Genomic DNA, 12471 nt, shown 5'->3' with positions numbered 1-12471 from the left:
GCTCAAACGAAAGCCCTTGTACAAGCACTCACGACACAAAAGGCTTACCAGATTCTGCTTTTTCTGCAGTTCTTCCAGGTAGGCAATGACGTCTTCATCGGCCACGTCGAACGCTGTCTGACCCTGAGGACAACACACTATGTCAAAGTGCGGACAAAGCGGGGGTCTAACATATCCCAGCTTTAACTGGGAGCTGCGTGGGTTGTCTAGTGTTCGGCTGGATGTTGGAGGTGTGAGGTGAGGGGTCTGGAGAATCACCACTTTGTTGATGAGGTCCATGTCACACAGGTTCTCCACCAGTATCCTGCAGGCCTCCTCCTTGCCCCAGTGTGCAGCAGCGTGGAGCGGAGTCCAGCCATCAAAGTCCTTGATATTTACATCATACCCTGCTTGGATTAAAAGCCTGAGGGGGGAGACACAAAAAACAGAAGTTGAGATTTGGAAAAGCTTGGATTTGGTGGTGCAACCGCACGTCACTGCCAGGGTCCAGGGTCCTGCAACCTCAACATTCTGACCATTTTTTGTGGTCCTTGGACACTCGCAACACGCACACAAAAAACAACGGAAATGTACTTAACAAAAGACGAATTAGTGGCCATATGTTCAGATGAACCAAATGCCAGCCACTTTGACAGTGAATCCATTCCAGTCCATTTCTTGGACAGGGGTGGGTGGACTGGGCATCCCAGATCTTGTTTAGGTGCTATGATTGACGGTGGATTGTGTTAAGAGACGATTGGCTGACGTCCCAGCAACAGATGGCCAGAAAGCTGCAGTCCCTCTCCTGAGCAGTCAGTGTGTCTGCTCTGTCACAGCCCGAGGACAAGGCATGATGTGAAGAGACGCAAACAAGACTAATGGGACAATAAAGGACCCTCAGGAGAAAAAAAAAAAAAAAAAAAAAAAAAACGGAACCCCGGAATGAAACGTATTCGCAAATCCGACATCAGAATCCCCATCGACGCAAATGTCAGAGGGGTCTTTCAGATACACAGAGCTGGTCTCTCGCTGCAGGCAGTGCCACACCAAGCTGAGCTGCCGTAACAGAGTCAGACTTACTTTAAAACCTCGGCATATCCCTTGGCGGCGGCGACGTGGAGCGCCGTGCCGCCGGACTTGGCGTGGCGGACGTCGCTGATCTGGCCGCTGTTGACCCACTGGCGGGCGTCCCTCAGCATGATGCGCTCCTCCTCCTTCCTGGCCGCCTCAATGTCCACTCCTGTCAGGGAGGAGTGAGAGATGAGGAGGCGTCCCTTAGCCGGGCCCAGCCCGGATTAGCAGCTACTTAAGAGTAGGCGAAGGCTACGACAACTTAAGCTCTGCCATGGTGACAAAGAGGTGGAAGAGATGAGCCAAGAAGCCCAGCCCAACAGTGGCCTGAAAACATGAATCTAGGGATGTCAGGTCACTTGAAACCGGGCAGAACATCTAAACCAATGCCAAAACCTTTACAACCTTGACTTCTTTTTAGCTCAACTTAAAAAGTACATACATTTTTTTTTTTTTTATGGGAGTAAAACATAAATATGTCGTGTGTCAATCGTCAATGACACTGTGCACTAGAGGGCAACGTTGAGAACTAGAACTTGGACTAATTAACTTCAAATATCTGTACATTTTGGTAACTGCTTGGGGAGACAAACATGTAGGCCATAGCTTGCTATGTGGGCCAGCGTGTCTATGCTACACACTACAGGCTAGGCACAGAACAGGCATGTGTTGTCTTGTTGAGACTTCTGCAATAAAAGACACTGGAGGAGCATCTCCCCCTTCCGTGCCGACAGCACACAGGGCCAGAGCGCTCAGTGGTACAGGGTCAACACTCAAAGGTGAACCTTTGTGTTCAACTTCTCCTATAAACGGCTGATGCTTCCTGTTCTGCCGTCCCCCCCCAAAATAACTGTTGACATGTCAAACTGAAGTCATATGAAGGTCACATGGGTCGGGTTCTGTCAGCAGACTTGGAACATGATTTCTGATCTCATTGGATAAGCTTCACCATGCAGGCTGCACGGCTCATTTCGGTCCGGTGTGGGTGAGGTGACATGGTTAAGACAAGTACCTGTCACGCTTGATGAGGTTCGAGAGCTGAAGCATGTCTTAAGTAAACCGTAAGATCACATTGGGGGGGGTTGCGGGTTGGACAGGCAGCAGTTTAGGTTGCCCAGAAGCCTGGCCCGCGGCCACGACAGAGGAGGGCGTGAGAGGGCCGACGGGCCACAGATCTGTCAGCGTGGACAGCTCGCTCTGGAACATTCCCCCTAACTCACTGACAGAGCCCTGCTTGTCTGAGCGCTGCTTTTCGATTGTGGGAAGAAAATCAGCACAGTCAAGGGGCCTGAAATGGACTTCATCTCACCGCCGCGGTTCACCCCGACAGTGGATCGTATACAACTAAAAAGGTTGAGCAAGAAGTCAACAAACCTCACTGGGCAGGAATGAATAGGCCAGTTTAATGCACATCTCCGATGGAGCGCGGTGACAGTCTGGATCAATAAGGTCACCCGGCCCTGGGGTGACAGGAGTCAGCCAGCGTGAGATGGCACTATAGATGGCTGCACTGTTTAGAAAAGCGTTGCCCTTTAGCACAGTCCATGTGACGCCACTACAGTGCAATACATTGGGGCTGACATAATGGACGTCAATTAGTCCTTTATTCCTCCAGGGCTTCTCAGAGTACAGTCAGGACGAATGGAACATGCACACTCCGGTACAAAAGACCCATGTCTGACAAACGTACCATTGAGAGAGACAGACATGCTGGGGATTTTCATCTAACTGCATTAAGGGAGGTATTCGACTCTTCTACATTAGAGCACACACGGTAATGCTATCGGTTCAACTACAAACAAAACAATTTGAACGTCTAATTCAAAAAGAGAAATGGGTCTGTGTTAACATGCCAACTGAAGATGAATGTAAACACCCTGCCTCGTTTCACTAGGAGTGCTCTTAAGTGTGTAGAACAGATTCTAATGGACTCTGCTACTATAGACTGACTTACAAATGGTTGACTTACGGGGTCAATGTGTAACAGGTAGGTGAAGCCCCATTAGCAGCGCTCCTTAGAGCAGGCTGGCGGGACTGCAGCTGTGCTGTTCAAGCAGCAAGGCCAACAGGCCTTGGACAGGAGCTCCAAGAAGTAGCAGAGCGCTGGCAGAGTTACTAAGATGTTTGACATGACAACACTGCACCTTCTAATGAACTGCTGAGACAGTACATGGAGAGAGAGAGGCCAGCAGACCAAGAACAGTTTGGTTAAATCTGCACGCATTCCTTCCTCTCGCACAAACACAATTTTTTTCCCCCCCTTTTTCATCTCTCTGTACTTAAAAAGTGCTGGTCTGCTAGTATTGAAAGGAACACGTCTGAAAGACACTGGCTGTAAAGCTCCTGAGGAACATCCTATAAGGGAAGCATGCAGTCTGACAAGGTCTTTGAGGAAATTGGCGGCCTGGGACAAAATTAAACGAGTTTAATCTCTGCTGAGGGGAAACTGCTGACTAGGCAAGCCAAGTGACCCCTCCAGCCCATTACAGTGAAGGGGGGGGGGGGTTGAGGGGAGAGGGGGGGAAGGGGGGGTCAAGGTGTCGCTACTGGGGGTTGTCCTGTTTCTCAACTCGAGGCGCTGCCATGACAGGAGGGCTTGCAGAAGTGGTGGGCAGCCCAGTCACCTGACCAGGTTAACCTGACCAGGACAGGGAGGATCTGAAGGTCAATCCAGACAGGGGGAGAATGGCGGTGGCCTCTTAACGAGTTTAACCACAGCACTGGGCGTCTCGGAGTAGACGGCCCGCGAGAGCGAGAGGAGAAAAGCACATTACACACATCCAGCTTACACAACAGCCGTTACGCAACGCCCGCCGGCCGGCCTACCTCCGAACATGGAGAGTCCAGTGGCCTTGTATTGTGCGGAGTCAAGAGCAGATTCACCCCTCTTCTGAGGACGCTCGTCTGAAAGGGGGCATTCGTGAAACTCTGCCCACCGCTAATTCCCACTGTAATGGACAGTGAAAGGTAATTGCCTCCTCCCTTTTCACTGGGCAGATAAACCTCCTCCCCCCTCCCGAGGCAAAACATGTACATGCCGAGCCAGGGGGGGGGGGGGGGGGTTATAACTAACCCTCTTCATATGACCAGGGTGAGCGCAGTGGTGTGCACTAGGGGATGAGGCGGTGGTGGTGGTGGTGGGGGGGGCGCTGACACCTCAGCCCAGATCTGCGGACAAAGGCATCCGTCGAGCCACGGGGTAATGTTGTCTGACAGCTGCGTTCAGTGGGAGCCAGGCCACGCTCCTGTGGGTGCGGGCTGGACTCGGGCTGCCGTTACCCAACAGGCTCTCGAGGAGAGCCACATGCTAACAAACAGCAGGATGTGGGTAATTATGTCTGGGTGCAGGCTGAACAGAACATACCCTGGAGGACTGAGGAAGTGTTAAAAAGACATTGTAGGCTTTAACCAAAGCAGGACCCTGATGACACTACAAGCCTGGCCGCTTCATGTCCCTGTGGGAGCAGTTGGTGTCTTCCACCCAGCCATCCCCATGTCACTTCCCTGTGGACAGAGGACCTGATGCTGGGTTGCACATCCGGGGGACATTGGAGTGCATGACATCAGGAATGTGGGCCCGGCCACCTGCCTGAAAGGCTAAACTGAAACACAATGGGCTAATTATAGTTACCAAAACAACTTAAGGTACACAGATGTGTGTGTAGATGATTGGCTGTGATGGATGTGGTTGAATGTTCCAGAGAGGCTGAGTGTGCGCGGAGCCTGCTAGGAGGCAGAGCGTGTGGCTGTCATTCAGCAGCCTGGCCAGGGGAGAGATCCCCCCCCACACCACCCTGCGGTCGTTAGCACGCCTGTACAAGGCCGCTCACGGGGGAAACAGGGGGTGGGCCCCGCCAAAAATTGAAATCTGCTTCCATTCAGTTTAGCACCATCACAAAGAGTGATCAGGCTTGAAGCGGAGGATCCAATTTCTCGGTTACGTAAGGCTCTTTTCCCTCCCCCAGGCCACTCTGTGGCTCACCCTTGCGTTTTTCCTTTATGACAAGGTACACGCCGTGACATACCTGGACACCGTGTCCACATATGCTGCCTAGCTTGGCTGAACACGCGGATTATCCGAGGGGTGAGCGAGACCGGTGTGTAAACTGTGCGTGCGTGCCTGCTGGGCCGGCCCAACGCAGCGCTACTGAACCAGGGCTGGGTGCACTGGGGCTGGGTGCACAAGGGGAGCTGGAGGCCTGCCAAGACCTGCTGCCTGACATGACCGGAGGCCGCAGCAGCAGCAGCCTAGATACATTTACCATGATCCATTGCACACAAAACAACAGTCCACCCCACCCCAACTCCCCCTTACTCAACAGAGCAGCCAGATCTATTTTGAGAGGCAGAACATAAGTGCTTAGCCTGTTGGAGATGTAGAATTATTGGGCGGGGGCGGGAATCGCACACTCGACCTCAAATTAATCAGGAATGAATATAAACACAAGTCGAATGGAGGAACAGGTGAAGGCATGCCCATAAAGTCTGGAGAGGAGTGGACTATATGAAGGGTATGCCTGGTCCACTGCAGGGTCATGGACAGGGTACAGGGTGAGGTGTGTGTGTGTGTGTGTGTGTGGGGGGGTGGGGGGGGGGGTGTACCTTGGCGGTTGATCTCGTTCTGCAGGAGCTCCTCCATGGCCTCCTCTTCAGCGATGTCCAGGGGGGTCTCCCCCTCACTGTTCACCACGCCCACACTGGCCCCCTGGCTGATCAGGTACCTGGACACACAGGGACGACAACCATACTTAGGACCGCCAACTCCAGAAAAGGCCACATACTATAAAAGGCTTCTTTAGGAAACGGCAAGCTTCAAAATGTCGTGATGGATAAAACGTCTGATGAATGAATACATGTATTCAAACTGCATGTATGCAGTTTTCATTCCATAAAGGTCAGGTCACCATGGTCATTTGTCCTCATCCTATGGACATATTTATGAGTTCTCCTTAACTGTTAATAATCCACCTTCGCCGTTGTTGGGAAACAGTCCAGTGACTAACCTACAATATCATGGGTGACTAGTGTGTCACAATCCAGCGGGTCGTACATTTCGCCCTTGACCTTGAGGGGGCCCTTTTTGTATTGTCCCCTGGACAACTACCTGGGAAACATCATTCTACAGCTTTTGGAACAAAGTCACCAGCTTATAGGGCTTATAGGACGATCGTGGCTTCTGCATTTTAACAATAACCCGCATGCCATCCCTTTCCCCCAGTTTGACCCCCCATGACATGGCTCTCTCCTCAGCCCCTCCTCCAGGCCTGGCAGAAGAGCCTTCTCAGCCCCTGGCCATACTGCCGTGTGCAGCCTCCAACATGGTGGTGGACAAACAACAGGCCCTCCACCATACACCAACATGCCCACATAAAGCACACCCCCACAGACTCCCCAAAAAGCACCACAACCACCATTATGATTTCAGTTTTACTCGCCCTTGAATTAACTTCCTACCCAGCCTATTTTAGATTGGTTTTACATTGGTTTTACAGGCTTTGGTGGCTTGGCGGTTGAGTGTCCAGCCCTGTAAGGCAGATGGTTGTGGGTTTGACACCAAAGAAATGGGGGTGGGAGAGAAGCCAGTCTTCCCCTTGTGGTTCTACACTGCTGGGAAGGGGGCTTGAGCGGAGGGGGGGGTCAATGATTCTGTTATGTGCCCCTCTACCCACCTACAGCAGATCTCCCAAGACACACATTAAAACTAGACCACTCATTAGTCATCGCCATCAGAGTAGGCATTTGACATTTCTCATTGTTCCATTGTGTGCGAGACAAACAGCGCTCTTGTTCCATGCTTTCCAGTGATGGACCAGCTAGCCAAGCTCAGTTTCCTCTGAAAGTTCAACTGGCGGCTTCTGTACTCATCTTTTTAATGAATCCACCCTGACATTAGGGTGGATTTGGCTGAGAGGGGGGGGGGGGGGGGGTTTGTTTATTATTATCGGGTCTTCCAGAGTGATACAAAACACAACAGAAAGAATGACATGAGCAAACAGTCCATCAAGGGCCGTGAAAGAGTGACACGGCACCAACTTGGACAGCGGTCGTGTCTCTGACCGTGTGACAGCAGAGATCCAGCAGAGCCAGGCTGCCTGTGCTGTCATATAACACAGGAGCTGTTTAACAGGTCACATTACACTCCCAACATGCAGAACAATGACAGCCAGTGAGCCGCTGCGGTCCTCCTTAGCCTGTTCAAATACCCACTGATCATATCTCTCCGCTTCTCTCTATGAATGGTCTGCTTGCCTCAAAACAGGTGGGAGGGGGGGCGACAACCCAAGATGGCAACTGTGGATTTGAGCCACACTGCTGCTGACCCTGAGGTTTCATGTGTGAGACGAGAATCGTGATGCATCACGAGAGCCGGGTCATAGTGAGACGCTTCCGTCAGTTATGACACGCACACAAAGTATTGGAAATAGCTAGGATTTAAAGACATTCATAATGAAGTCTTCAGCAGATGTTGTTGTTATCCAAAGCAGCATACAGGGAGGATTTGAACCCGTGACCTCTTGATCTGCAGTCAAATGCTCCACCACTGAGCCGTATCCACCCCTGAGCTCTTAACACAACTGTTTCCTTTGTAGGAGCACAATGTATACTGGGATTCATTGATTGCTCAGCCTGGCCAATGATTGCCAAGATGGACTGTCAATACCGTGTAGGGTAAGGTAATGGATGTCCACAGAAAGCCATCACATGCATTAACTCTGCTGTGATACAGCGTTGCAATGCTCGCAGCAACACAAATACTTCCTCACACACGGGCCAATTTGTCAATTGATTCTTACTGCATTGGCGAGTATCCATTATCAACGGAGCAAAGCACAAATGTATTTCCTCAAGGTGAAAGGGTTTGCGCACAATCAGGTTATCTAAAAGCAGCAAGCCGTCACGCTGGGTTATCAATCATGCGGCCGGAGGGGAGAGAGACAGGGTTCACTAATGAAGGGCTTGCTGGAACAGGAATGGGGGCCAAACGGGGGCACTGCAGGCCCCAGCAGCAGCTGTGCAAGGTCAGCCTGATGCGGCTTAGACCCAGGGCCCAGGGAGAGTGTGGATGTCTAATAGGAACAGCATGGGGTCAGCAAGCCCTCAGCCTAACATTGGAGAATACATCACACCTAACCCTAAACCTTGTGTGGATGAATTTAAAGCAAAAGGCAATCGTTCAAGGAAAAGACACTTTAATAACACCTAAAGAAAACAAATAGAGAAACGCCTTGAGCTGTGTTCTGCAACATGCATATCGAACCAAATCCATCATCGAGATCGACAGTACGCCTATCAGGTCAATTAGCATTCCACCACACAATCCGCCATTCTTCTCCAGTATAAAAAAAACACTTGCACTTCCTTCTTACATTCGTCGTTTATTTATACGCACAGCATAGACACGATGTTGCCCGTTTCAAAGCCATTCCCCCCCAGCAGTACTCACTCTGCTATGTCCATGTATCCACAGGAGGCTGCCGCGTGCAGGGGGATCCAGCCCTCGTTGTCTGGCTGGTTGATGCTGGCTCCATGCTCCACCAGGAAGGTCACCATGTCAACGTTGTCATCTATGCACGCCTGCAGAGGACGAGAAGAGATGGAGATAATAGAATATTGATCAAGTAGGAGTGTGTGTGCCTGTGTGTGTGTACGTGCTGCATTCGTTCAGTTAGGCAACCAGGGATTGATCATACACAAGGTTCACGTCTGGAAAGTAACAGATAACATTTCAACCTACATGCAATTCCCCTAAACAACTATTGATCCCAGAAACCACCAAATCAAATGTATTTGTAGCTTTTTACACCCTTTTACATGCAAGCATGTCACAGAGGGCTTCACATACGCCCAGAGAACTGCCCCCCAACCAACCTAAACCCACAAGGAAGACAAGGAAAAACTCCCAGAAAAACTCCCAACATGAGAAAAAAAGTGGAAGAAACCTTGGGAGGAGCAATTCAGAGAGGGATCCCCTCCTCCAGAGACGGTTGGTGATAATCACCAGATAAACCAGCATGAGGAGATACTTATGGGTTAGTTAGGTGTGCAGGGGCAGGCACAGTATGACCTCTGGAAAGACCTGGGAGGTCGAGGTGTACCTCACTTCAAAACTGACAGAAGCTGCGGTACCTGACAAAGTAAGAAGGGAAAGAGAGAGAAGCCATAGCCAGAAACAACAGGATGACAGCATGCAGCAAGACGGCCCAGTCACTTATGACGGAAAAAGGGGTTGAAGTTTTATCAGTTTGTTGAAATATGTTCCAATTAAGGAAAAGCGGGAACGCGTGACAATCTTGGAAACGTTTTTGCCTCTTTCCCCCCCCCCCCCCCCCCACACATCTCCATGCATGATGTAACTACAGGCTAGACACTTGGCCTAAACACAGCTCCATTGCTGATCATTTTGCTTTTGAAGCTCTCTTTTAGGTCTCTGGGCTTTGGGAGGTTTAAATCCTTGCTTTGAGTTCCTGTAAACTTGATCTGATAAGATGTCGATGCTGCTGCTGGTCCCCCCATCCTCCTTTTAAAGGCCTGCCTGCAAGTCTCCCACTCTATCCACAGGTTGCTATGACAACTGAACTGTTAAGAGGAAGGGGGGGGGGGGGCACAAACACACACCACAGCCTCACGTTCTGGGCACACGACTATCTGGCTAGAAGGAATCCTTGTCCAAATTTGGACTGTTTACAGTGCCGTTCATGGTCAAGGCTGGAGGGAGCTTGTGTGGGCTTCACTGCTCTTATCTAGAGTCCTGTGTGCCTGTCTGTGTGTGTGTGTGTGTGTGTGTGTGTGTGTGTGTGTGTGTGTGTGTGTGTGTGTGTGTGTGTTCCTCCACCAGTTAGTACTACAGGTGCAGTTTAACTGAGGGGGCTCGTCTTAACTTGCAGCGAGTCAGGCTGTTCTCCCCCGCTCCCAGATGAACCTGATGAGAGGCTGTCAAGATCAAGAGTTCTGACACTCCGCTACGCCCACGTCACCATCAGACACAACCATGACTCAAATCAATGACCGTCATGATGTCACAAACACATGTCAAACACCCCCCCCCTCAACTTCCCCTCTGCTTGACCTCTCCCTCAGCCTCATCTCCATCCTCCCCGTCCTGCTCAGCATCCTCCCCAGGGCCCACCCAGCTGCCCCAGGAGTCTATTAGAGCTAATCCCCTGCATGGAGGAACTGTGTGTCTGACAGGTGCCAGAGTCACTGACCACATCAGGAGGAACATCCTAGCGTGACACGACAGTCAGGGGACTGCGGTCATCCTCCCTTAGGAGTTCTTGGAAAGAGCATTTGGCTGGGAGAGGAGGCAGATGGGGCCTCGGCATACTTGACTGTGAAACTCCCCCATTCTTCTATCTTTGGAATCTCCCAGAGGCCTGTGAAACACTGACGCAGGAGTGACACTACCACTGCTGGAGGGGGAAGAGGGGTGGTGGGTGTTGCTGCACATTCTTTGACCAATATAGGAGCTTCTGTGGAATGTGATGGTAGCGTTGTGGAGAGCGGGTCCCGTCTTTTGCCAACAGAATGCTCTGCATGCCCATGACGGCATTGAAGCCACAGTCAGCAATTCTTGCAGACGCTTAAAAAAAAAAAAAAAAAAAAAACGTCTTGGAGACTTCCACTTTTGGCCTTACTCACACTCAATTTACAGAAACACATTGCGGTGTGGCATAAAGGCTAATTTTGCGAACAGAACTGAAATATAACAAGGGGGTCAGATGGCTGAGCGGTTAGGGAGTTGGGCTATTAATCAGAAGGTTGATGGTTCGATTCCCGGCCGTGCTGAATGATGTGTCCTTGGGCAAGGCACTTCACCTTACTTACATCGGGGAGAATGTCCCTGTACTTACTGCAAGTTGCTCTGGATAAGAGCGTCTGCTAAATGACTAAATATAAATGTAAATAACAGCCAGTGGCTATACATTTATTTGATAGGAAGACACCATAGAGAGAGCCATGTCTGACCAGGCAGAGACAAAGAACCACAGACATGTACCGACTTCCCTCCCCAGCTGAAACGCACACACTCAAACCAGTTTGGTCACAGTGCAAGGCGGAAGGAGAGCAGGCCTAGTCAGTCACAGGGTAGAGGTAGCCCGGCACGTGAAGCAACACTCACTGGAAATAGAAAAGAATCAGTCACAAAAATAGCCCTTCTCCAAATGATTCGACTGCATGATCTTGGACGTAGGCATAATGGTTTAAATTCCAGTGAAACATTTGACAACAAAAGACTAGAATAAAAACAAACTTCATCTAATAATAACCTCTAGATGACGTCTGTTTTTATTTCTCTTTTGTTGTCAAATGTGTCACTGGAATCTAAACCATGGGCCGACACTTTGCAACAATTTCCAACTCGTCCATTAGTTATAATGTTGCTGGTGATATAAAACAGACTGACTAACGAGCAGGTTACTCTTCCACTGGCCAGCAAAAGCTTTCCTCTGAATTCCAGGCATTGGAGAGGAGTCTGGACAGGATTTCTATACAGCTGAGTGTGACTTTCATTAGCGCTTAGCGCAGTGGTGAGACAGCAGAACTGGCTGGTGGCCACACAGGGAGAGGGGTGGGAGTGAAAGAGAAAGAGGGGGAGGCTGACTGGTCCGCTGGATATCATGTCACCACACAGGAGCAGGTGCTTCAGCCTTGCTGCCTGTACTGCCTGGCAGGCTCTTCATAAGCTTGCCAGTAAGAGGTACGGAACAGAGAGCTAGGTGCTCCTTCTGGAAAAAAATCTCAAGAGGGGTGGGATATTTCTGGGAAGTGGACGTCCGTTGCTTTACTAAACATAATAATTGACGTACAGGATTCAATTCATCGCTCAAACCGAATTAAATGTTAATTGCGCACGGTCTATATCTACCCCTTCCGAAAGAGTATCTTTGTATCCATTAGGCTTTGGATTGGCGGGGCAAAAGGATGTCATTAACAAATTGGTCAGAGAGATTATTCTGCAGCAGCCCACTCAATCATTACAACTGGGAGCTGGGTGACCAAGAACGTACCATTAGATTTCAGGTGAAACATTTACAACAACAAAAAACTAATGTCTTCTACCTAGCCATCTAAACAAAAAGGTTCCTTCTAAATCCAACCGTGTGTGTGTGTGTGTGTGTTTATTCAGCCCACGTGCTCCAGATTCCCGACCCTGCTTGGAGACCGTCACAGGGACGTCAGCTGGTGGGAGCCAGGAAGTGACTCGGCCTCAAGTGACACTTAGCGCCAGAGCGGGGAGAGTGGGAACTGGAGGAGCCTAATGTGTGTAAAGACCACCAGGGCAGCAGCTCCTCCTAGCACCCTGTGCTTGCTGCTTTTTGGGAGTCTATTTTAACACAAGGCTCACAAACCTTGTTCCTGGTACGCTACCTTCCTGTAGGGTTTTGGCCACAACCATAATCTAGCACACCAAATTCAAAT

General features: G+C 50.3%; 1 protein-coding gene across 11 annotated transcripts in view; it reads right to left on the bottom strand.

Annotated features, from left to right (window-relative positions):
- ppp1r12a (protein phosphatase 1, regulatory subunit 12A) overlaps positions 1-12471 on the bottom strand; it is a 42808-nt gene that overhangs the window by 17302 nt on the left and 13035 nt on the right. For all 11 annotated transcript variants that reach the window (XM_084701300.1, XM_084701303.1, XM_084701301.1 and 8 more), the window contains exons 2-6: positions 8495-8625; positions 5653-5771; positions 1060-1219; positions 259-403; positions 49-123 (exon numbers count right to left, since the gene is read on the bottom strand). In XM_084701300.1, coding sequence (XP_084557426.1) covers positions 49-123; positions 259-403; positions 1060-1219; positions 5653-5771; positions 8495-8625 — 630 coding nt within the window. The remainder of the gene's footprint in view (positions 1-48; positions 124-258; positions 404-1059; positions 1220-5652; positions 5772-8494; positions 8626-12471) is intronic.

This window comes from Hypomesus nipponensis, chromosome 7 (assembly GCF_054491055.1).
Source record: "Hypomesus nipponensis isolate SF chromosome 7, ASM5449105v1, whole genome shotgun sequence".
Lineage (NCBI taxonomy): Eukaryota > Metazoa > Chordata > Actinopteri > Osmeriformes > Osmeridae > Hypomesus > Hypomesus nipponensis.
The sequence above is the reverse complement of the archived record's forward strand: the minus strand, read 5'-3'. Positions and strand labels throughout refer to the sequence as shown.